At 36.4% G+C, this 26,991-nt stretch overlaps 1 protein-coding gene across 1 annotated transcript; it reads right to left on the bottom strand.

The window, feature by feature from the left end:
- Window positions 1-1,378: 1,378 nt before the first annotated feature.
- On the bottom strand, window positions 1,379-22,251 carry LOC108679160 (putative carbonic anhydrase 3). The gene is made up of 8 exons (XM_047880846.1): window positions 21,875-22,251; window positions 19,731-19,760; window positions 18,378-18,554; window positions 6,078-6,216; window positions 4,686-4,858; window positions 4,238-4,404; window positions 2,909-2,995; window positions 1,379-1,805 (listed from the first exon to the last, which is right to left on the bottom strand). The coding sequence occupies exons 1-8, from the start codon at window positions 21,924-21,926 to the stop codon at window positions 1,779-1,781; spliced, it is 852 nt and encodes a 283-aa protein (XP_047736802.1). The 5' UTR covers window positions 21,927-22,251; the 3' UTR covers window positions 1,379-1,778.
- Between the last annotated feature and the right edge of the window lie 4,740 nt (window positions 22,252-26,991).

The raw sequence follows: 26,991 nt of genomic DNA, 5'->3' as shown, positions 1-26,991 counted from the left end.
GCCCGCTGGCGCAGTCTAAAAAGAATTCATAATTTTGAATGACCCTATTGTGAACGTAAAATTATTTTGTCGTTAACTGAATTTTAGTATTCTGAAATTAGATGAATATTGTTCATGCTTTAAATGGAAATATTTTTTATTTTACAATGGAATAATAATGAAGATTGAAGTAAATAGTTGAATTTTAGCTAACACGTTTACATGAAGCTACAAAAATGGTGTTCAACGAGCTTGGGGATTTGATAAAATAATTATGACGTTCCCAAGAAATGATAGTGCGAGTTATTAATTCGAGTCACAACAAACGAATGAGCTTCATACATGAACAAAAAAAGGAGCACATTTATGGACAGATGGACACCGATTCGACACTTCAGCGAACTCGCCTGCGAACTCGAATGCAAAACCTAACTTGTCGAATCGGTTGGAAGTGTCGAATCGGTCAGATGGACGCTAAAGGGTTAAGCTCTGGCAGACAACTGCGCGGTTCTATAATCCGGAAATAACTTTTTTATATTCCTTATGATTGAACCATCATTTTTCCTCCTATTATGCGTTTGAGCTAGATTTCTACATGCATTGAGGGGTCAACTGTTCTAAATTGTACCACATGACACTTGATATTATAATCCAAAAAGTTGAGTCTCCGCTAAACGTGCCATGTTTCCCAGTGATCATCGAAATGATTCCAGATATCTTTGACAATCTGACTCCTTTGTGTCGGAGTTGTACTGTATGCAGGGACCCCAAAATATATTTTTAGCTGTTATGAAAATCAAACGTGTTTTCGTTAATCATTTGGATTTGTCGGTCAATATTGACATTGTATTCACAAAGAAATTTACGTCACGTGAACTTATATCAAAATATAAAGGAAAATTGTTTAGAATTTTGCAAGCCTTTGCAAATAAGAATTCATAAAAACCTTCCATTTGATTACTAAACCTATTGAGATTTAAAGGCTGCAAAATCTCACTCCAATATCCTGGCAAATAATCGTTCAAATGAAGCGATCGATCATTAGACGTTCTCAATGCAAGAGGCAAGGGAGATGTCGAAAAAAATGAATTATTGACCTCATTAACTCAGCTCTGTTAGAAAGAAGAAATTTAGAGCTCTTTAGAAATAGAATTAGAGAAGGAATTAGATTAAAATTAGAAGGAATTTGTAGAGCTTTTTTGAATGTTCATTGTTTATACTAATGGTCTTCTAAGCAAAACCAGCCTCTTATTTTGCAGTGCATGCCACAGAGATGTACGAAATTTTTCTGCCGCTCAAGTTCGAAAATTTTTCTTTTTGTTACTGGATGATTTTTTTGGAACAAAAATTCTTTTTATTTTCTCCTTAACTTACATATTCAAATTCATCAATCGATCAATTCGTAATTCGAATTTTTTGAAAATTTCTGATACCTGAACAGGTAGGAGCCTCAGTTTTCTTTATTTATGGTCCTATTTGTATATGTACGAATAGAGGGTCCTTAATAATAATGGTTATGTAAGTGGTTGAAATGAAATTTTCAAGCCACTGCCAGAAAATTATAAACACATCACGCACGTTGGAAAACGCACATTCTGAGCTCCAACCATAACTTTTATCAAAAAAATATATCTAGCTTGCAGATATGAAATAACCATTTTTTTACAAAATGACCTTTCATAAAGCGTTTGTACAGAAAGTATTAGGCTTGTGCCTAACAATTTACACAGCCGAATTCACGATGAAAAACTTTTCACATCTTTTGTCATTAAACTGAAGTGTGCCTGTACAGAATTTGGTCACCATTTGAAGAAGGATCTGTAAACCTGCAAAAAACAAAAAACATTGCGTTAAAATTCGTTATAATATTAAAATTACCAAAATCTGTTTTTATTATAAAAATGTCGGGAATATTTAACAGAACCAGTAGCAAACAATTATGCTATTCATTTATAATGTCAAATGAAAGAATAATTTTTTCTCAAAACATCGGGCAAGTTGCCCTTAACAATATTTTCAACAACCAAATTACCTCTGTTGCTGGCGTATACAATGAGGATTGCATGCAAATATTTAACCATTTTATTTGTTGAAGTTTAAGGTAAAAAGACACTCGTCCTTCCACTTTTTCGATTAATTTTCTGTTTCAGAGTTCTGATTGTCAAAAAATTATACTTCAGATATTTTTTTTATTTGTACTACGATATAATCGATATAATAGGGTACAGAAAACAAACATTTTTTGATTTTGCGACACATCCTCAAAAAAAAAAGTACTACCAACCATTACCACCATAAATGTTCGCAATTTAGTTCAAAGCCCATCGTCGATCGAACATTGCAATGCACAAAAAAAAATTCCATTTCCAAAGGCATTCAGTTTCTGAAATCGTATCGCTGGTATTTTAAACTCACTCTCTGTCGGATCTATATAATTTCTATCAAATGTACATTTGCTATATTTAGAATCAACCTAAGATCTTACTATTGTAATAAAAGATTGTGGCCCCAATACTTAATGTAGAGAAATTTAAGATTCAATGCAACAGAGAAATTTAGAATCAAAATCTTCGAGACCTAAAAAAACAAGATAATTTTCAGAACAATTTTAATCCCTAAAAATTCGGCCCGTCTGTGGTATATAGAAGGAGCGTGCTGGCTGTTTATACTAGCACTGACCCTGAGCTTCCATGCAGATACCTTGATATTTATACGAATTTTACTAATGATGGACTCGTGAGTCATGACTAGCTCCTGAATTTCAGACCAGTTAAAAATCTACTCATTACGCTGAAAAAATATTAAAAGCCTTAGAGAACACAACCTGGGATAAAGTGCACAGTCTACCTTAATTAAGATAAATAAGGAATGTACCATAATAAGTGAAAGGAATGCTCCATAATAAATGAAAGAGAAGTACTGGACTCACCCGTCTATTGTTCAGGGGCTGTGGATTTCTAAAATTGTCTTCGATGGGTTCATCGTGCAGATCCAAAAGCGTTCTCATTAGTTCCAGCTGAAATGTTAATAAGTCCTGTTATCAAATAAACTCATTGTATCTTTACTTGCGTGCGTATGGTTTCATTAGAGACTAAATCATGCTTCGAGCCAAGCTCTTCTTGATGAAATACTCATTCTTATTAGTTGAATCAAAGTTCAAGGTTTTGGTTGTCATTAGGCACATTCAACTACACAGGTTGAAAACATCATAGCAAGTTGAAATTTGGCAACCTAAGGTGTTTCTCACATTGAAGCTAAAAATGCAGTTAGATTTCTGGACCTAATTACCCAATAATGGATCAGCACATGCAATTCAAGGGTCTATATGGTCTGTATACATTTAACATCGCCAATGCTGCCAAACAGAGGTTTGAACGGCAAGGAAAGTAAGAAAGCTTTAATTGATTTATCCTGCACAATTAAGTCTTTGCAACGAAGTCGCAATCGCTTGCGGCACATAGCGTCAAACTGGACCCCAAATAATAGTGAAAGCCTGAGCAGAGAAAGCATAATCATTTCTATGCATGAACTGCAGTCCTATTGATGACCGACTGTCATCTAATGGTCATTCTCCGATGAACAGTTCTAGGTTCTAATTATTAGAGCTATAACAAAGTTGGTAAGGCATGCAAACATTTTAGCGACGTCCACGCGAAACGTATTTAAAACTTTCAGCGTTACCTAGCAAACTTTAAAAATAAAAACTAAAAAACGAAAATGAGCTACGATGAAACCTGCAGATTTTACTTTCTTTAACATGTAGTTTAGGAACCAATAATTTTGCCTAACATTGTAGAAAAATATAAAAATTTATAATATTCAAAAAATGCAATCCAGAATTCGTAACTTTGCAGATGAAACGTTTGTGTACATTGCTTCTGCCTGCATAAATAGAAACATAGAAACAGACGCTTCCAAAATGTATCTAAGTAACATTATTTCTCCCAAACCTTCACAGAAGTGCTACATATTTTCAAAAAGAATTAAAATAAAAGTTTATTTTGCGTGAAGTGTACCCAAAGCTTTAAATTAACATGGAAATGAATTGAAACTGAGGATCGAATTCAAATTTTCAACGGACTTGAGCCTAACTATCAGCTTATTGAAAATAATCCAGATATAGGAAAAACTTTTCCTAACTGATTATCCTCGTTTCTTGAAGTGATCCTCGTTACTAAACAATTTTCGGTAGTTAAATTCAGAATAGTTATTTTTCGGGTCAAAATCATTAAAAAAGCAACAGTACTGGCTCAGATACCTGATTTTGTGATACGTGCACAGGCTCCTTGAAGACCGTCCAAATGACGACCTCGTTACAGGGGGGTGAGGTGAGGCTGCCTTCGTACCTGTAGAAGCTCTTCGTGTCGTCAGGCAAGAGAGACGCTACCGCGTAGGGCGCGTTAACGGGCGTCATTGGAGTCCCTCCTGCAGATGTAATAAGATTTGAAAGGTATTTATTCCATATAATTCCAAATTTTCATATAATTAATAGAAATTATCGAGCAAGATATCACGATGGAATGTTTGCGTTTACTGTCCATCAGGTTAACTAAAAATTTAGTTCTTAGGGAATGGGAAGTGACTCTAACTTGGCTAAATTTCTATAAGTGAGGAGTGAATTATCCGGATCCAATGGCGTGGTATCAAGAAATTAGGCCAATATAACTAAGAAGTTTTTCACTCTTCTAAAAATGTTAAAGACTCACTGCCACGTCTGATGTTCTGGACCTGTTGCAAGACGGGTGCGAGGGCCGGGTTGTCGCGCGAGGACACCTCGAACAGCACCGCCAGCACCGCGACGCCGTCAGCGTAGCGCAGGGCGTTCATCATGTCTCCGTACTGGGCTTTGTAGTGCACCAGGTGCAGCTCCATCGGGTACCTGGTGTGAGATGGCAAGCATTACCCAAGTAATTACATGCATCTCCTGTGGGTACCTGGTGTGAGATGGCAAGCTTTCCTCACGTAATTACATGCATCTCCATCGGGTACCTGCATGGTGTGAGATGGCAAGCGTTCCCTACGTAATTACATGGATATCCTGTGGGTACCTGATGTGAGATGGCAAGCTTTCCTCACATAATTACATGGATCTCCAACAGGGTATCTTATGTGAGATGGCAAGCACTCGTCACGTAATTACATGGATCTCCTGCGGGTACCTGATGTGAGATGGCAAGCATTATCTACGTAATTACATGCATCTCCTGTGGGTATCTGATGTGAGACGGCAAGCATTCCCCACGTAATTACATGCATCTCCTGTGGGTACCTGCTGTGAGATGGCAAGCATTCCCTACGTAATTACATGCATCTCCCGTGGGTATCTTATGTGAGATGGCAAGCATTACCCGCGTAATTACATGGATCTCCTGTGGGTACCTGATGTGAGATGGCAAGCTTTCCTCACATAATTACATGCATCTCCAACTGGTATCTAATGTGAGATGGCACTGTGGGTATCTTATGTGAGATGGCAAGCATTCCCACGTAATTACATGCATCTCCAACAGGGTACCTGATGTGAGATGGCAAGCATTATCTACGTAATTACATGCATCTCCTGTGGGTATCTGATTCCAGCACCGCGACGCCGTCAGCGTATCGCAGGGCGTTCATCATGTCTCCGTACTGGGCTTTGTAGTGCACCAGGTGCAGCTCCATCGGGTACCTGATGTGAGATGGCAAGCATTCCCCACGTAATTACATGGATCTCCTGTGGGTATCTGCTGAGAAATAGCAAGCATTCCCTACGTAATTACATGCATCTCCATCGAGTACCTGTATATTAATCAATATTCAGAACCGCAAAGGTCCGCCATGACAGATTAAGTGCAAACAAATAAATTTAGATTGTTGCAGACTTGGACTAAACTTCAGAAAACGTATATGACAATTTGTTTTATTCATAGGTTTGAATTTCTACGTGGCTATTAATATTTCCATCCTGGAGCTGATGATACAGCTACATGTAAGTTAAAATTGAGCAATGTTTTTTTGTAAATACTAATATATTTTAGTCTACCTAATATACCTAATTGATGCTACAAACAATCATTAATGCATATATTTTTTAGATGGACCCGTGAGATTGCACGCACCTGACAGTGTTGATGGTGTGCTCGGAGCCCTTGGAGGAGTCGGAGCCCCAATGGAAGTGATACTGCGACAGTAAGTAGGTACCGTGCAGACCGCCTCCTTTGATACTGGGCGGCACCTTACTGTTGTGCATCACCTGCACTGTCACAGGTTAAATTATCAATTAGCAAACGTTTTACAATACATTCACTGATGTATTTCCTGATTTTTCTGCAAAATTATTCTGTGACAGTACCGTGCAGACCACCTACTTTGATACTGGGCGGCACCATACTGTTGTGTATCACCTGCACTGTCACAAGTTAAATTATCAATTAGCAAACGTTTTTCAATACAGACCCTGGAATATGTATTCCCTGAATCTTCTGTAAAATGATCGTTCTGCGACAGTTTGTAGGTACCGTGCAGACCAGCTCTTTCGATACTGGGAATCACAATACTATTGTGTATCACCTTCAGTGACGCAAGTTTACTTCTCAGATAGAAAACATGTTTCAAGTCATATTCTGAAATATGTTCTCATTCTTGGGTACAGTAATAGTACGTGACCTTTATTATTAGAAGATTAGAAGTTATTTTTCGATTCAAAAACTCGAAAAGGAAATAGTAAAAGGAAAATGTCCTCAAACGTTGATGTGAAACAATGAATAGCCTTGCGACGCCGAAAAATCGGCTTCATCATTAGATATAATAAATTAAAATAGACCTAAAAATAAAAACCAATGGCTCCTCTGCGGTCATACAATGCAAGCATACAAACTATCAACTTCATGCTCTTTGAACCAAAAATTGAAAAATAAATTGACACGCTCCATTAAAATAATTTGTGCTTGAAGCGAATGCAGTTTCATTTAGTTACCTTATCTCGACGACAGAACTGACTTTATTAACTTACAATAAAAAGGTTTTTATCAACAGTCTGTTAAACTGTGATTTAAGGTATGATAAGTTATAAGCTGTTCCATGAACAGGAAAATGGGCAGCACTGACATATATTGCTAATAATTGAAAACCAAATATATCTCTTAAGAAATTGCATTTTGCTGAGAAAATTCGGAGGCCACTGAAGTAATTATAAAAACTGTGATCAACACGCATAAGGAATAGTGAGCATTAATGAAACGGAATATTTTTTAATAACCTGTTGCAATGAACTTTAGTGTATTTTTTTCAACAAAAATATCTAATTTTAACGTGTAAGATATAAAGTTGATATATCTTAGAATAGAATAGAAGTGTCGGCACTGAAGAAATAGGCCCATATATTTCACATATTTAAGATCAGCCTCATACCTCATATTAGTCGCGTTATTTTTTTAATCGAACCAAACAACGCCTTGTACAAGCAGTTTAACATTTTATATGATTGTGAGCTTCAACATTGAAGGTCAGGCCCGTTTCTCACTTGAGACTTCGTAATTGTTGTTTCGTCTGTCATTTTTTTCGCAATTGTTGATCCCGTCTGCATTTGATTTTTGTTAAAAAAAATTTGTTCACAGTTGGCGTACGCAAGAACAATCGTTCGCAGGTGACCTGTTGCAGTCAAAGCCGGCCTAAGAAATCTCTGGACTGCAAATGGGAACAAGCAAGCGGCACAGTCTGGGAATTCAAGATCTAAAGAAAGCATTCACTCTGAACTGGAAACTCTGCATTGTAGTCTCTACTCCCTACTATTCCAGTCAATTTATTTTGCGAGACTCACAATGTAAAATATTTAGCTTGCTGCGTGGCGAAATATTTTCACCTGTGAATCGATTTGATCGACGGGAATACAAGAGTACGATTTAAAAATTTTTGAACCTCGCATTTATCGGCAAATCACTTACGTTTCCAGGATGAATTCGTGAGCAAGACTTCATAAATTCGGATGGTCTCCATTTCAAATTTTCAAGGGATTGTGTCAAACTATATTTTGCTGATAGGACTTTTTCGCTGTCAGGCTCGTCTCAGCGCAACTCGAAACATTTCATTGTTATAGTATTTTATTAAGGATTACCATAATGCTTCGTCAATTTCAACATGGCTACGCGTATCAATTAAACCCCCCATAAAGTCACAATACATTTCATTAAAGTCAAAATAAATTTAAAAATAAAAACAATATATACACTATAGATGACAGAAAGTTCAGCATTTCAATTAATTTCAAATTCAGGCGGTTTTTGGATGTCAAAAAAATTTAACTGGTCAAACGAACAGGATTGGAAACCGGAATACGGTACGTTTGTTTATATATGCATCTAAAACGTTCACGTTCGTTGAAACTACGAATAGTGAAATGCATAAAGAAATCGCCTCTTCAAGGTTTACTGAGCACTCTTTGCTGCATCGAAAGTCGTTGTATCCTGACAGCAGTCGCTTAAATATCTTGTTAATTTGACCTATGCTAAGGACCGACGACTGTAGAGATACACTCTCGATCACACTGATTATTGGTACATTAAAATAACAACGGCCTCTGAAACAGACGGCTTGACTGTGTTCCCTACGATTACTAAAGATAAGCGCTCATGATCTCGACAAGACGCAGACAGATAATTTATGGAGCACACTTTCGTCCTTTCCGCACGCGATGGTCACGGTTTCGGGTGCATCAGATAATTTATTATTGTCGATCTGGAAATTGACGTGGAACGTGTGATCAAGGTTTTTCTTTTAAATTACGAAGATTCCATCCAAAATTGTACGCTTGGGGATTAATTGGCAGTAAAATGTATGAAACTTTTTTCAGACCTTCTTTGAATTCACAGAGACTGCATAATAATTTTTTTTTACATTTCTTGCTTAATATTACCCATGAAAGGGTGGAATGTCACGGCACATCAAAACTTTCTCAATTTGTTTCTGCCGCGCGTATTACATCGCATTTCGTTGAGGGTTGATACAATGACCCGTAGTTTTTATAAGATATTATCCGCAATTTGCTAGGCTATTCATTGTAATGCTATATACTTACATCATGGACTATCTTGCCAATCTCCTGCAGCGCGTAGTAAGTTATGGCTTCTGTAGTATTATTGATCCCGATTAAGAGTGAGAATCAAGATATTGCACTCGTATTTCAATAGCTTCTGTAGTATAATAGAGAACTCGATTCGCAGGTCATAGTGAGAATCAAGATATTGCACTCATGTTTCAAGGACGAAAGAAAATTATTGGAAGGCCTTAAAATAGAATTTCTCCTTCCGCAAACCTAGGCCATCAAAAATTTACGTTTGGACCAAATTTTAATCATCGTGGGAACTGATTGTAATTAATTTTTGTACTGTTATTCAAGTATTTATATAAATTTATTATAAGAAGAATTTTGCATTCATTAACTAATGATATGAATATACAATTCAAGTATGAATATATTATTAAGCCCTACCCGATAAACGCACAAAAATCCGCTCAGGCAGGATTTTTTGGAATAAATTATCGAAGAATGGAGACTTGAATATAATATCCTATATCAACCGCCGTAGTAGCGAAAGGATTTTTGCCTGGACAAGTCGGCAATTATAGTGATGTTTCATCAATGGTGTTTTTGATGAGCATCATGTTTCGTTATCATCTTCCGTAATGAAACATCAAGTTTTATCATTAACTTCAGTAATGAGCATCATGTTTCATCATCATCTTCAATGATGAGCATCATGTTTACTTCTACCACAAAATTTACTTCCGAAGTATAGAATGATGGCGCCAGCTAACGCTCTTTCACACTATAAAATAGATGGTTCGTATTGTCCAAATACCAACTCACTATACATTAAGAGCAAAGAGCGGCCGTAGCACAGATACGCTCTCTTACGGATCAGGATGACTCAGTGAAAGGCAAAAGGTGCATCGCCATTTATACATTAACATTTAATTTCTCTCAGTGTTCATAACACTCTCATGTAAGTAGCCGCTACAGTCAATTACTTAATTAAGACCAAGTTTGTCGCTGCAGAAGGGTGCATCAGTGCTACGACCGCACTCTGCTCCTGCAGTGGCAAAAAGTGTATCAAAGTGTACCATTATTTGGTCTATTTGCCCCATTATTTTTTCTGCGCGTGGATACTATCGCAATTAACGTTGGCATTTCACTATACGCCGAGCGATCGATCACAAGCCCTCCTCACGTCGTAACGCTCGAGCTTGAATGAAAAAAATTTGGCCGAAATGTATGGGCAGGAAACGCTGCAGGGATCACAGCTCCTCGCTGTAGACTAAAGGCCAGTTTGCAAAAACTGACAACGGAGAAGGAAAGGCAAGTTTTGAGCCATTTGCCTGGCACAATTAGCTGTAAAATTAATAATTCTGTTCTTAGATGGTTGAGTCAGTAAATCATTCAATCAAGCAATGAAGAAAATTTCTCCTGTACGATTTTTAGTACGATGTGTACTAAAGCTCACAAGATGCACAACGCAAACACATGTGTTAACAGTTCTATACTTCAAAATCGTACAGCAAGCTGCGAGATTTTTCTTCTGACTTCTCACAGCTTGTAGTCCGATTTTGAAGTATAGAACAGCTAACACAATAGTTTGCGTTTTGCATGTTGTGAGCTTTAGTGGAATTCATCATCTGCATCGACGAGTTATTCATCTAAAATTAAACTCAATGAAACTCAAGCGCACTTAAAAATTGAGTATTTTACATCGACACTTTTTTTAAACATCACATTGTCATTAGTAGGGTCTTCGCTTTGCTCCATGTTTAATTCTCATTTTATTCCTGACCTGCTCTAAGTATTAAAAAAACGTGATTATAATATCAGGTCAAACTAACTAAATTAATATTTAAACTAACTATTTAAAAGCCTGCACAAACAGTCGTTTTGAGAGGCGTGTAACATGAACCGAACAGAAGGGGCTAGACGGGCGATAAAAACAGCAGACCGCTACGAGACGCGACCTATAGTGTCTCTTTGTATGGACTAATCTCGAGGCCATAGCAGCGGCAAATGTCACATCTAATAAATAATGATTTGTTGACTCGTTGTTGCGACTGATATTTACATCGCAAGAAGAAGAAGAAATAAATGTCGAAGACTCTTCGATTCCGGGTCTGCATGAAAGCCAGACAATTTCCGATAAGAAACAAGTTAAAACGTGATAAGTAAACATGAATTTATATTGCACTTTTTGCAGTTAAAATTTCAAAAACGCAAAAGTTATAAGTTTGAAATTATAATAAGATTTCCAAAATATTTTTGGAAATGAAGACTTCTAGAAAACAAAAAGTAATTAATCTCGATCCATCAAGTACTTTCTGTTTCAACATGACACTCCGTATATTCTCTCATGCTGGTCCTCACTTTTTCGTCCACACTCAACCTCAAAGCTCAAACTTAAGCTCTAATAAAAAGTCATCCCAAGGCTCACCGAAATTTGTTGTTTTGAAATTTATTCGTCGCGAACTTAAAGAATGCTACTATGTAAAAAAAATATAACTCAGTACTCACTGCAGTGAGTGACAGAGAACGCATTTTCTCGCCGATGAAAACGTGGTCACGGACGGACGGACGGACAGACAGACACAGACGGACGGACATAACGAGCACAATAGCGCCTTTTTTCCATAAATGAGAAAATGAGCTAAAAAGTAAAACTCGCTAGGTGTTGATTTTAAACCAGCATTTGGGCTATACTACGTTATGGGTTAAAAGTTGTGATGATTTGGTGAACTTTTCATATGCGAGAAATTCGTGTTTTAGGAACTTATCAAAAGCTTGGTCATGACTTCGTCGATGTGCTCATTGTAACAAATTGGGTGCCATGAATACGTTTGTTCCAATCGCCCATCAGGAATGATTGAACGAAAAAATTTAACTCTCAGAATGAAATTTCATGCATTTATTAGCCCTGCCTGATGCATTTTAAAGCAAGGAATAACGATACACTATCGTCGTTGATGAATTTTGTAATTATTGACTGAATTTTTTGGTTATCACTCCTTACCCTCGCTATTTAATAATTCACTCCTCATTCAGATCAAACAACTAGATGTTTTAGTTGATCAAATTGCCCCTTCAAAGTAATTCTGTCTGAATTATGAGTATAAACGGCATTAAACGAGCGGTAATTGAAATTGAGATACAAATGAATGTGATAAATTTGATTGCAATTCCGGTTCGGATCGTTTTCCCTCTCGGTTCACGTGGGGCGCAGATTAAAAGCAATTTGTTCGCACTCGTTGTGAAATTCCCCACGTCTTTCTTCTCAAGAAATTCCATGCACAGATGACTTTCGACTGTTTTAATTGTGTCAACTCACCATTATATAAATAATATATCCCTTTACAAATCGAAGTGACATGACTTTCTTAATTAGTTATTTAATTATGTTTTAAATTCTCGACTATTTACTGCATATTCAAGGTAGGTTTCATAAATCTTTCTCTTGATGACTGTAAATTACAATATAATTTTAATGTTATGTACACGCAGTTTTGTATCATCATATGATCCGAGTTCTAGTCCACTTGCATTCTCTCAAATGGCCATCGATATCGCATCTGTTATTTTATCCTCATTGAAATGAATATAGAAGCAGCATTGTTTTTTGATGTTCCTTTTACTCAAAAACTAAAATTTATAGTAAAAAAAGTAAATTTTATAGTAAAGTATAGTTTTAGTATTTAGTTTTATAGTATAGTTTTATTTTATAGTTTTTTTATAGTAAATTTATTGTAAAAAAACTAAAATAATTTTATCTTGTTTTGGCCACTTCAATTTTACTTTGCTATTTTGTAACGAATTTTGTCCTTGACGCATGAAAAACGAACTAGAAGGATTGCCGTTAGCATCGGGCACAAACTGAGTGCCCTGCTTAGATTAGTGAACTTTTAGGTTTAACAGAATCTTCCTCAATGAATTGCTAAATTTTATCGACAATTTCAATCAAATATAAGCCCTGTGAACGATCGCCGATTGACCCGTATAAGTGGCTACAACTGCGGCATTGCATATTGTACGCACAATAAATACAACATATTTACTAGTTAGTCGAACAGAAACGCTCTCGTACATGCAAGTTGTGGGCATATCAATATGAATTCTTTTTAACACATTTTTATTAAGTCAAAAGATTTTGTATTTTTAAACGAATCTTCGTGGTTTTACCGCTGTATCTGTACGATTGTATTTATCTCCTGAAGTATCAGTGCAGACAATTGGCTATTGGAACTGGGTCATCGCCCACGCCATCAGCAGCCCATGCATCGTCAGGCACGTAATTTAATGCAAAATAAAAAAGGCCTCTGAAATAAATTCTCAACTATTTCCTGCATACTCAAGGCAGGTTTCTTATCAAATTTTTATGAAATTTGAGATCTTCAATGACTAAATTATATTCTAACGTACACATGCATAATTAAAACTAATTAGCAGTTTGCCACCCTCATAGAAAGATTAAAAAAAGTTCTTTCATTGGAGACTGCTACAGTAAAAATGAATGAAATGCTTTAAATTAAATATATAATTTGAGATTTAAAATCTATGTTGATTTATTAGCAGTTAATCTGATATGAAGTAACAATTAAACTTATGGCATGTGGACGGCGACATGACTTTGAAGTGTAACTTGAATAACTTGAATTGAATAACTTTGAAGTGTAACTTGAATGACTTGAATTTATATCCAACGATATCTCGGACGGAATGATCTGTTTCATGTTATAACTACTACAAGAACACATCTATAAGAATCTAAACTAATAACTAAAAACTTGTTTCGCTTGGCCGAGACCAACAACTATATAGCATTTTATGCATCATTCCTTTGGACGCGTGAACTTAACTCGTGACTATTGCATGTGATGAACTACACATTACGTAAAATGCAGAAAAACGTAACATTTTATTACAAATAAAAGACTCTTGTGGACTTGAAATTCGGATAGTGCAGACATGAGGAAATTCTTAACGACACGCGGAGCACGTTTCATAGCCGCTTAGCTCATGAGATATTTTACGGCAGGCCGCATATTGCGTGTGGTTCTAAAAATCCTTCCCATGCATTTCTGGGCTTAGAAATAGACATGCGTATCATTTCAATTTTAGCAATAGCGTTTTAATTTAAACACTGTAGGTGAACAGACATCAATAAAATAAATGCATAAATTACATTCCTATAATCGCAGTCAGTGCTTTTATATAACTAAGAGTGAATTTAATCGATTGCAGCACGCCATTTTCAAACAGGCATTAATAAATCGCGGAAAACAGATGATTTTCATACCTATTTATCTTGAACAATGAATTTCACTCATATTTTTATGGATCGTTGTTGGATTAGAGTTAATTTCAACAGAATAATAAGTTAATATTGAATGGTGAATAAATATATTGCAAAAAAGTGTAATGATACATGTATATTCTGAAGAAATACGATATATCCATCTTGGGTTTTCAGTCTACCGAAATAATCTATGAATCTATGCGGTGCAGGGCACAATAACCTTCCAACGAAGGTTCAGCCCATAGTTGAACTAGTATAAGGTTGACCCATCAGAAGCCCATTTTTGTGGATGTAGTTCGTTGTTCGCCTGTGACGTCACTGATTTTCGGCCTGTGCAGCGCGACTCAATTACGGGGCCGCAGAAACCGGTCAGGAGTTGCGGTGAACCACCTTGCGCGAGCGCCTGGCGGAGTTCATTTTTACAATCAGCGCAGTTGCCGAGAAAAGTTAACAATGACCCAATACGTGGTGTCGTTGCCTTATTTTATGCGCCATGATGACTGTTGAAATAAGTGCGCTGTGTCTATGGCAAGCCTTGTAAGGAGATGTGTGCATGTGCTTGCATAATCGCTCAAAATACTGCTGTTGGTAAAAATGTATACGTTTTGATTTCCGCCACAAAGGATTGTACGTAACACAGAAAGCATATACAAGGATATCGTTCCGTGCTTTTTAGAAACCTCAATTAGCTTTCTTGGCAATTTGACTCGAAATTAGAAGCATATATTGGAGAACAATAAAAACATAAAAGAAATTCCAGGAAGTGTTTTTTGAAAGCTGTAATTAAGTAGACCTTACCATGACATTTGGAAAACATCGAGTAATTCTATTGTGTTGATATGAAAAATTCTATCCAGATTTAATTTTATGATGATCGTTATGTTCCACAGTACACGCTGTCGACCGTACCGACCTTCTGAATATGAACTTGGTCACGGGATTATAGATCTTATACTAAATGTGTAAACTCCAGTTTTCATTAAAAATAATTGAAATGGAAACGATTGGCAACTATTATTCTATAGTTTTTATTTGTCTTAGTAATGAAAATTGGGAATGCACGTAAAAACTATTTTGAGCAAAAGTATCCGGAAAAACTTCCGGAATAATGACACTTTCTTACATAGAGCAATTCCTAACACTGCACACACGCGCCATACCGTTTAAGTTGAAGCAACAATGCAACCATCAGAACATGACCTTCATTTTTTGTGAAAAATGCGGTCAGTTTTTATTTCCAAAAACTACATTTCACTTCAGTCAAAGAGCACACACTGGATGCAGACAGGAAATAATTATCCGGCATGTTCCAGATGAAGAAAATGTCAATCATGCAGGCTGAGGTGCGGGAAGAATTTTCTGAAGCAAACCTATAGCGAACGGAAAACTGCGTGTTACTTCTTGCATTTCAAACAATTTCACATTTTCAGAATTGCGAACTTACGCGTAATTATGGGTTTCAACGGCAGTGAAGTGTTCACGATTATTTTACTTATTTTTTATCCTTTGCTAGATGGTGAAATGCTGAACACCGGACTTGTGTTGAAGTGAATTCTTCTTTTGACACGCCGATGCCTAAAGCCGCGGAACGAGACAAGTAATTCTCACGTATGACAGTTTTTGATAACTGAAACTTACTAGAAAGAATGTTATTGAAATCTCTGCAGATGAATATCTGCACTCAAATTGCTAGATGCTGCACAAATTGAGTAAAAAACAGCGGTAGTATGAAATTTGAAAGTCATGCAAAAATCATCGCGCGCTAGATTTTATATAGTGAATTTCACAATCTAAAACTATAAAACGAAAATTGCACAATATGAGACTTCATGACACTGATAGTAATTTTTCAAACATTGTTTGGAAAATCTTAGAATAGAATAGAATAGAAGTGTCGGCGTTGAAGAAATAGGCCCATGGCCTGTTGCCGATTCTTGAACTTTTCGTGACTTCATTCACAAGGGATCCGGCCTTTGGAACCCGATCTTTCCATAACTGACGATTGATTGATCTTTCTTCAGCTTGATTTTTTCAAACGTACCGCGTACGACACGCCGCGTATTTTAGTCGATAATAGGTATTATTAATAATATTGTCTTTTGTTTTACCTCATACGCTAACAATTATCCAAAAATTTATTCATAATCGATCGAATAGAGGCTGGTAGAACCAGATGGATGGTAATTGCAATGGTTACCAGATTTTCGCGTGTTAGCTGTACACTTGTTTCTGAAGTAAACTGTTACGACTTAAAATATTCGAAAATATTAGCGTTCACTCATTCGGTAACATTTTGGGAACCTTTGTAAATTACAAAATCAATGCAAAACAGATGATGAATGAGGAGAGTTAACAAGTTTTGTTAGTCTTAAAATATTGATTTCCGGATTGGCATGCCATTTTAAACCTTGCGCACTGACAAGAAAAATGATCGTTGCTAGGCAACGATGAAAATTTGGACGCTTAAAGATTTTCAAACAATCCGAAATGGTAATAACTTCTTCAAAATTACCAAAGCTAATTTAGTCGAACTGCCGATGGGATTTGGACCTCGGTAAGTCATCTAGGGTAAAAAAATTTACACTCTACAAACGGTCTGATTTCGTTAATTTCGTTATTTCACTCTGTTTATTTTGCCTCTCAGTTGTCACGGGTTCTTACGTAACTGCAGAGACAGCAATCAGGTTCGTCTCGTGAGCCGCTAGAGCTTTATTGCTAAGGATGCATTGTCCATTGTGGCCTGGATCGGAGAGGTAAGCTTCCATATACTTATTCTCAAAATTTACAAGATAAGTATTCGTTAGTCAGGTTCTTGCGCTTATGTAACGTTAATCTGCGAGTCTCCAATATTTCGTTGCAATGAGATGAAAAATCTTCAAGTCCGTAAACCGGGCATTAAATATTTTGGTTACGTAGTAAAAATGTTGACTTGAAAGGAAGCACTGCAGTCCTTTTGAATTTCATTTGCGGTCATCACAGAACAGAACTGCTTGAACCCTTAAAATGTTGCATTTTCTGGACATGAATATGCGTGGCATCAAAGTAAAATAAAATGAAAGGTAAGTTCAGTATAAGAAGTTTTTTTTGTTTGACGCCAAAAATTATCCAGCTCATGCATTGCCTTGGTTTTCTCTGTTGTTTATGACGCTTTGAATAATTTTTTTCTGCGTACGACTTTATACGTTGTATCACATCGTCGAAAATTCAATAAAGAAACCATTTTCTCGTCATGCATGTAAACAAATGTTTTAGTTAATTTATCTACTGGCCGTGGATAAATAATTGAATAATAAATCTCTTTTCCCTGCTCCAGTAGATTTCCAAAACAGCCCCTTCAATATTAACAATAACGCTTTGCTATCGAATAGACCGGAGGCCAGGAAGCATAAGCATATTACTTATTCCAGTCGATCATTTTTTAGACGAAATTTAAAACTTGATTGGTGGCTAATGACGTTCACACCAAAATTGCGCAACTATTCGGGTTTAGAATTTTGCAAATTTTAAAAATTTGTCTGCTGCAAATGTTAAAAATTCATAATAATAAGCACCAAAAATTTTGATGGAAGTGAAAGTCGGTTGGGATAATTTTTAAGTTTACCATATTTGCATAGGAAATAAATTCCTATCAAGCTAGGCACTCCTGAATAAATAAATGGTAAAATTTATCTCGTTTTTAAGGGGTGTGGGGATTCATTGCTGCATATATCAAAATACACAAAACTTTTCACGCAAAGTGAGATCCCTTCCATTGTGCTGATTTAATTCATTATTTTTATTTTTTTAAGTTCGTGCCTCTTTTTACTTCGTTTCACTTCGCGATCGTTTCACATTTGTCGCCGAACTATTGAGGAAATGCACTGAAATCTTATAACTAATTCTGATAGGCAAACGCTTTTTGCTTACAGTCAAGCAAAGTCTGAGCGATATGCTAAGGGACAAGCTGATCTCATTTAAATCTTTCACTAAGCAGACCTTCAAATTCTTAAAGCAACAAAATCATAATTAAAGTCTACATGATACTTTGTGTCATCTTGTCCGAAACAAATTATCAAAAGGAATTAATCATGGAGACAGGACAATTAAACTCACATTGCTCGCCGTTGTTGATGGCGATTTGTTGCTCAGGGATAACTTCGTAGTTGTAGAAGTAGATGGGGTAGATGCCGACCCAGTGCGAGTACTGCACTGAGAATCTGTCAATGTTGATAGGCGATTGCCTCTTGCCAGCGCAGAATAGGGGGAACTGTCGCGGCCAGTCTTCCTTAGCTGCATGCAAGAGACTCAAGCATTTACTTATTAACTATTTGAATAAGTTATTTATAAAATATAAACATGAAATGGAATGACTGCCATCTAGTTTTTTACCTACAAGCAGCAATTCTCAGAAAACTTGATCTCATGAATGTTCCCTATCACTACAGGCAAATAAAAATATAACTTAGCAAAGCTTGCTAAACTATTGACCACAAGCTAAATTATTTCGAATATATAAGAAATGAAAGACTACGAAACCAATTGGTCTCAACGAGTACTTAAGCATTAATTATGTGATTGAGTCCTCGGAATAAAGCAGGCAGCTTGTCGACACATGAATTAGACATGAAAATCATCAATTCAAACTCCTACAACATATGCTCAGATATTGCTCTATTTATTCCTATTTATTCGATATCAGCCAAGTGACAGACGACTGCTCGCAAGGTTGCGATGCGAGCTATGAGACATTTTTTTACGTACGCGACCTTGTTTTTCTTTGTCAGGACTCACAATTTTTTTATGAACTTCAATATCATTCATTGAGATCGGCACAGATTTTTGAGAACCACATTATAAATCCTTGTTTCTGAAAAGCTATCGGCCTGAATGAGACTAATATACTGATTTGTTTGAAGTGACGTTAATGAACGACTTATTTTGAAGTTTTATTATGCCATATTGATTTACTATGAGCAATTGCTATCTGAGCATGTTGATTTATTATATAAGCATATGATTAAATAAAGACGATTAGATTATGAATATATAATAAATTCTCTAAATTTTCGTCTGATGACTCATATTTTCATACATAATATCCTTACTTTTTTGTCATTGGAGTCAAGATGAAATTTTTTCGTTCAGCAAAGAACTTGAGATTTTACTTATTTCCATTGCTTTTCTAAGTATTTGAAAATTGAACAATTTTTTACAAATTCGTGGTTATATGCAGTGTTTGTTCATTATATTGAGTTGAGCTTTGATTCCCTCACATCAAATTCTTATTCAAACAAATTAAGAAGGTTTAACGCATAAATTTAATGTATAATTTAAGCAACTCCTGTCATCGTCAAACTTATGTTTCATCAATTTCATAATCAATGGTTTTCAATACACAGTAAATGTTTAAAAACTTACTTGGTTTTAAACAAAACAATATGAAGAGCCGCAAGAAACTTTACTCACTTTCGTAATCCCACGGCACTGACGGGTTTCCTGAAATAAATACAAAAATCAATGCATAGACATTGTTATATACTCTCAATGTTTTGTTATTAGACTATAAATACAATTCGAGTAAATACAATTCAAGAATTCACCATCTACTGCACGATACATTTACTGTAGAATCCACTAAATTGTTACCAGTAAACAATAATTCTAGTGAATAGTGAAACTTCATGATTTCTCCTTGTAAATTAATTCAATTGACCTAATCACAACAGGGTACAATGTACAATGCATCTGCCCGTCTCAACCAAATAAATACTACAATCCTTGATCTTGAACCTTCAACCTACTATATATGGCATTACTATCTGAGGAGAATGCGGTAGTGAAAGGTTTCGTACTAACGAAAGTTTCTAATTTCTTCAACAGTCAATATAGAACACAGTGAGCATTTGTTGTGATTTTTATCTTTTGAGGCGCCAGTTTTATCTCAATGACATTATTGAGGTTGTCGTCTTGACATTAAACCTTGGCTTATATTTAGCCCTAATGATTAAGAAGAAACCATCAATTTTAGGTTGAGGTTGCCAGACACAAGTGAGAGAAAAAAACAGAGAGATTAAAATGCTTCATCTACGTCCTTGTATTGAATACAGTTGTGTGTATTGACACATTTAATACACTGGTGTGTATTGACACATTGAATACACAGGTGTGTATTGACACATTAAATACACCGGTGTGTATTAGCTAATTGAATACATTAATGAGTATTAACATATTGAATACACCGGTGTGTATTGACACATTAATGCTGAAAACAAAACACAATCGCCTACGTTACAAAATAATACAAAGCAGGAGAAGTTGAAATTGACCTAATCATTAGAAGCATTCATAATTAAATTTATGATATTGTAGTTTAAGTCTCTTTTTTGTTTGGATTTGCCAGAGATTTACTTATTCATTCTAAAATCTGGCTTATATTAAGCAACTTATTCCTAGCCAATAACATTTTTATTCAAGCGAACTGTTCATATAGGGTGTTAAGATTATTAAAAGTGCAAGTTATACTAAAGAGAATATGTTTAAGATATTGTATTATTCTCATCTCAGACACTATTGTAGTGATAATAATTATCATTAGTATACACGATTTGAAAAGAACACCCGAGAACTACCTAATTACCATACATATGTATACATAGACTTGTTTATTCGATTTTTACATTATAACGGCGCAACAAACTAACTGCTTCAATTTGAAATCCTACATACTGTATATATTAACTGCTTCAACTCTATTATCTCTTTTCATCTCAACATAAACTTTTTTAACTTATCAAACTCATTAACTTTAACTTAAACTAATATATGTCAATTCATCAATATTTCTATTAAGATTATATTATTCAAGATTCATTTCAAGGTTGTTCTCATGAGTACCAATACAGCAAAAATTATTGACTAAACACTAGTGAAAGTATCGTTGAGCGCGAGACCTAGAGAAATCATATATATGCTGAGCAACAACAGCTAACGTACACGCTCTTGTTGCCTAGCATCCGTCTTGTGCCCTCGAACAGCTTGCGCATGCGCTCTAGTTGCCTAGCCCCCGCCATGTACAGGCGGAACAGCTAGCGCACGCGCTCTAGTTGCCTAGCACCCGCCTCGTGCAGGCGCAACAGCTAGCGCATGCGCTCTTGTTGCCTAGCACCCGCCTCGTGCAGGCGCAACAGCTAGCGCATGCGCTCTTGTTGCCTAGCACCCGACTCGTGCAGGCGCAACAGCTAGCGCACGCGGTCTATAGTTCCCTATACTCACCTTATTGTGCCCGAGCTCGGCTGCTATCAGGTTGATCGGCTGCTATCATAGCAACAACTATGTGACATGGAGACGGGGCGTGACGACTTTCTACGTTTCTATTTTCGGACATCAACTTTGTATTCAAGAATGAAACCGAAATCCCCCTTGCATGTTTTTAATTACCACGCTCAAATATGACACGTTTTTCCAGAGCAAATGTTGCATTATTAACATGATGAAGCTATTCTAGTCTTGGTAGGGTGACGTGAACACGACTTATTATAACATGATCATGAAGACAACTAATCAACAATATGAAAACCATCCGAATAAATAATATGCGTTTAACTTACCTTCCCTGACGGCCAGTAAGAGAATGAACAAGAATATCACTGAAGAGATCATCCTGTAAGTCAATTAATTCAACTCGCTGATGCTGCACCCGAAGTTATATCACACTCTACAATAAAAACCTGAAACTTTATAGTGTGGATGCGAATAAAGTTCTCTTGTACATTTTCATGGAGCGACAAATTAGAGCGACAAACAAATTAGAGCGACAACGTTGCGTATTTACCAGAAGAATATGAAAATATACACATTATATTTTGGAACTGGGAGCTAACGCCTGCAAAGTGAGCAGAATGTTAATGTCACAACACAAGTATCATTTCCTCGTCAACGCAGCGAATTTTTTTAAATTTCATGCCATGTTGTTGATAGTCACACTTCAAGAATCACAGATTTGCTTCTATGACCTTTGTAAGAATTGACACATACTCGTAATAAAATAATGAGCTTGGGTACCATTAAAGACATCCGAATGAATAAACTATTTTTTTTTTGCTATAATGAATTCTTATTCTCTATTGCACAAAAATAATTAATAAAATCTAATAAAGAATGAAAATTTTAGACAAATTTATATAAAGTAAATTACGTAGCATGAAAAATTTAATACTTCAATAAGAAGGATAAATACTTCAAAGCAAAAACTTTGACACAAATCAAGAGGCAAATATGTTCACTGATGCCTCTAGAAAATGACTTTTGTCTATACTTAATCGCATTCACAGTGAAGTTCTGAACGGATTAGAAGTAAGCTTTTCCGTTTGAGTCGAATAATAATTTTCTGTTACTCACTTTCACATATCGTCTTCTAAATCTATCATTAACTCTTAACTTTTCATAAACTATTAACGTTTACAAGTTAGTCGTTAGGTTATAACGATCTTACTGATTTCACTTTGCATCAGATTTTGGCCTCATTGAATATTTTCTACTAAATACAACGAAACAAAAAATCATTTTGGCTATAAAATATCAAGTTTATGAATAACCCACTCACGGCATCACGTACAGTGATCACCTTAGAAACAATATATAAAATTTTCGCGTTATAGCTTCTTTTAATTTTCCTGCTTTTAATTTTCCGTAAGCTGTATAAATAAAAACACTCTCATCTAGGCATAAATCCAATGATTGCATAACTAAGAATATTTTCTTTTAGAGTGCGAGTGTGGACTGTCACATGTACGAGGAGAAATTTAGTACATTGGAGATATTTCGTTGAGTTGCTGCGTGTGCACGACGTGATGTTGCGCGTTAACCACGTATTACCACCATGGTGAGGTTACAGCGCGTTAACCACGTGTCACCACCCTAAGGTTGCCACATAAGCAACATTAATATCATTTGCTAATCACGAATATATCATTTGAGCTCCACCAGAATGTTTTTCATTTTAGCGCAAATTTGCAACACAGAGTTCATTTCCTTATATTAGAGAATCAGGTAGCAAGATCGACTTTAAAAATGTCGTAGCATATCTGTCAAAAGGTATTAAATTTCAGACTAGATATTGTTCTACACTATAATACGAAAAAGCAAGTGAAAGCCAATGAATTATCACTCCTCCAAACTAATTTCAGACGTTGCCCCTGTCTCCATCACAGTAAAGCCCACGCCCTGCATTCGTACTAGTCTAAATGTGTCATGCACGATGCCTCAAAATGACCGAAGACACAAAGAAATTCACTCTTCCAAACTGCGTCCATTAGAGTGCTATGCTACCTCGTAATGATCAAAGACACAGAGAGTATTTTCTCTTCAATCTGCGCTCGAAATGCACGACACGCTGCCTCAATGTAGCGACCTGTATCACTCTTTCAAACTGCACTCTGTGTATTTCGATGCCTCAATGCGTGTTATGAATTGAGTTCTGGAGCTCCACGTGAGAGCTCAGGCATGTACGACTGCGCTCGAAATGCACGACACGCTGCCTCAATGTAGCGACCTGTATCACTCTTTCAAACTGCACTCAGTGTATTTCGCTGCCTCAATGCGTATTATGGATCGAATTCTGGAGCTCCACGTGGGAGCTCAGGCATGTACGACTGCGCTCGAAATGCACGACACGCTGCCTCAATGTAGCGACAGGCACAAACTGTATCACTCTTTCAAACTGCCCTCTGTGTATTTCGATGCCTCAATGCGTGTTATGGATCTAAATCTGGAGCTCCACGTGAGAGCTCAGGCATGTACGACTGCGCTCAAAATGCACGACACGCTGCCTCAATGTAGCGACAGGCACAAACTGTATCACTCTTTCAAATCGCACTGTGTATGTTTCGCTGCCTCAATATGGCTCCACGTGAGAGCTCAGGCATGTACCGCTCGCCGATGCTCCAATATCACGTCAAATGCTCCTGCCATCTCAGCTCACCGAGTTTTAAAAGTAGCGCCTTGTGAGCCAGGGTCATGTCGACGGCGAACGCGCTACACAAAACGCTCTCGCACCCACAGCCGTGGTAGACTGCATCCGGAATAATTCGTTGGTTGACTACAAGCTGCTCAGTAAATTTCGAGAGAGATAAAATATATTTTATTTCATCAATTATTGTCATCCTTTTCAGTTATCGCGATTGTTACATAGATAAAGAAATCGACTTAACTCATACTGTTCTATTGTTATAAACATTAGTTTACCAATTATTCATATATCAACATTCAATCTCACCTGACACACTTGTCGAAAATTACTTCGATTATACTTTCATGTTTAATAAAAAGAGAGAATAGAACACACAATTATACGATGCTCCCCAAAAATTAAAATCATTTATTATATCCAAAATACAGGAACAAGTCCTTGTGATAATGCAAATAATTTGAGGGGCTAAAAGTAGAAATTTCATATTTTATCTGACCCCCGCCATGCAGGCAGCCCTTGAACTTTCACAATACAACCTTAAGAAAACTGGGTCAGTAGACTGAACACTGACCAGTTAACACCAATTCATGCCTCTGATTTGAAATAACATTATAAATTTCATGTTTCGCAACATCGGCTAGTCAAAACCAATTAGTTAGAAAGGACAAAAAAGCCAGCGATTTTTGGTTTTTGCAGACATGCAGTCCGTTTACCAGGAACATTCTGAAAAGGTATAGCTTGTACATCAAACGGAACATGGATTTCATACCAAGGCTGATATTATAAACAAGTTCATCTTGTAGGCTCTGTCATGCTCCTAGCATGTCACCATCGTCATTCGTTCTCGCCGTGCCTGTCTCGCGTCTCTCTATTGCCTGTCGTGCGTTGTATGATGGCTGCTCCAAAACGACCGCTTAGTTTGGAGCAGCCAGCCCGCTCAAGTGCGGAAATTTGGCGTGGACATGCCCATGCTCGCATGCCAGTGCACTCATTAATTAGATATATCAAGTGAATGTGCTGCAGTTTGCTTATTAAGGAAAATAGTTTATTCTTCATGATTATTGACAAGCTTAAGTCAGACATAATGCAAAAATTTTCAGATTGAGAGCAAAAAAAATTGCAGTGTTATGAATAATCCGATTTTCTAAAATAATTTTGGTTTTTGTGTGAACTATATGATAAAAACTCCAATATTGGTCACGGAATTAACTGGTACATAACGAGAATTTACATGCTCTACTCTAATAGATCGGGATTTATCGGATGAATTTTCAATGCGTTTTCTAGAAATAGTGAGCAATAACTTTTCAATTATCAAGTGCTCAAAAATAGTGAGCAATAACATTTTCGTTACAGCTTCTCCGCGTAGATCAGACTGCTGACCACTCATGTTCTAGAGCAGTCATGTTCTAGGTGAGCACGTTAAACTCCATCAGCTCCCGCAACTCAGAGAAAAGAAATAAAGTTCAGGCTACTATGTTTGTATTTATTTCAATCAGAATATCTCGAGTGCCAATCAATATGTAAATTAGAATTACAATTAATTTATGTTTAGCACTTAGCATTCTGTTTAAACTAGATTTTATTCATCTTCATTTTTATTATTATGCACGATTATGATTTATGTTATAATAATACGTATATTTTGCTTTTTAAAACTTCATAAGCGTACGTGTAATAATTGACGTTTGTAAGGCAATCAATAATAGTGAAACTCAACTCATGAAAGATCATTTAATAATTCATTAAATTTTCAATCATTTTTCTGTATGTAACCGATTCTTGTACTTTTCATGACTAGATTCACAAGGGATCCGACCTTTGGAACCCGATCTTTTTCTATATAATAGTGAACTCATGTAAGATCACTTAATAATTCATTGAGTTTTCTATCATTTTTCTGTATGTAACCGTCATGAGTCATAAAATGTGTTTATTTTTTGTTATCAACCAAATGATAGTTAGAATAGAAGTGTCGGCCTACTGAAGAAATAGGCCCTTGGCCTGTTGCCGATTCTTGTACTTTTCGTGACTTGATTCACAAGGGATCCGGCCTTTGGAACCCGATCTTTCCATAACTGACGATTGTTATGTCCAGCACCATAGCTGCAGGAGTCCAGCATGCAATAAGTTTAGCACCATAGCTGCTGGAATTACAATTATTGCCTGGTCCGTAATTTGCTAGGCATTTTAAGACTGAACATATGCTCCTGCATAGCTTCGTCTAGTCTGTTTTTGAAGGAGTTCATACTCGGAGCGTCAACGATGCTATCAGGGAGGCTGTTCCACATGTCGGTGACTCGAAGCGAGAAGAAATGTTGCCGCATGGATAGTTTGATTGTTTTCGCTCTGAAATAATTGATGAAAAAGAGTATAAGTGTGAAAATTTAATCCATAAGATAGCTAATATAAAACATATACCTTTAATATATGGAGAGCAGCAAACCATAAAGTTAATATATTGAACAAATGCAGTGCCACAAAAAGATATGCACTACATCGCGAAGGAAATATTATTTCAAATACGCAGGCACCTTCAGCGTTACCTGCTGTTTCTCTAATCATCAGTGTAGTTCTGACCATGAAACTAACAATTATATCAACGTCAATGCGATCATAATATGTAAAAACTGTTTGATGACTCAAAGTGCTGAAAGCTTATTAAATCAGATTAGAACTAGGCAAGTCAGGTCAAATAGTATTCATAATTTTAACAATTACACATGTAAGTCTTTGATTGATTTCATGAAGATATTT

Source organism: Hyalella azteca, unplaced genomic scaffold (genome assembly GCF_000764305.2).
Source record: "Hyalella azteca isolate HAZT.00-mixed unplaced genomic scaffold, Hazt_2.0.2 contig6464, whole genome shotgun sequence".
Classification (NCBI taxonomy): domain Eukaryota; kingdom Metazoa; phylum Arthropoda; class Malacostraca; order Amphipoda; family Hyalellidae; genus Hyalella; species Hyalella azteca.
This window is presented reverse-complemented; position numbering and strand designations above follow the sequence as displayed.

Coding starts and splice junctions, on each gene's coding strand:
- LOC108679160 (XM_047880846.1), bottom strand. CDS start 21,926: ATGATCTCTTCAGTGATATTCTTGTTCATTCTCTTACTGGCCGTCAGG. Junction 18,555..19,730: donor AGTGCCGTGGGATTACGAAA/GTGAGTAAAGTT, acceptor TCTTGCATGCAG/CTAAGGAAGACTGGCCGCGA. Junction 4,859..6,077: donor CACACCATCAACACTGTCAG/GTGCGTGCAATC, acceptor ATCTCACACCAG/GTACCCGATGGAGCTGCACC.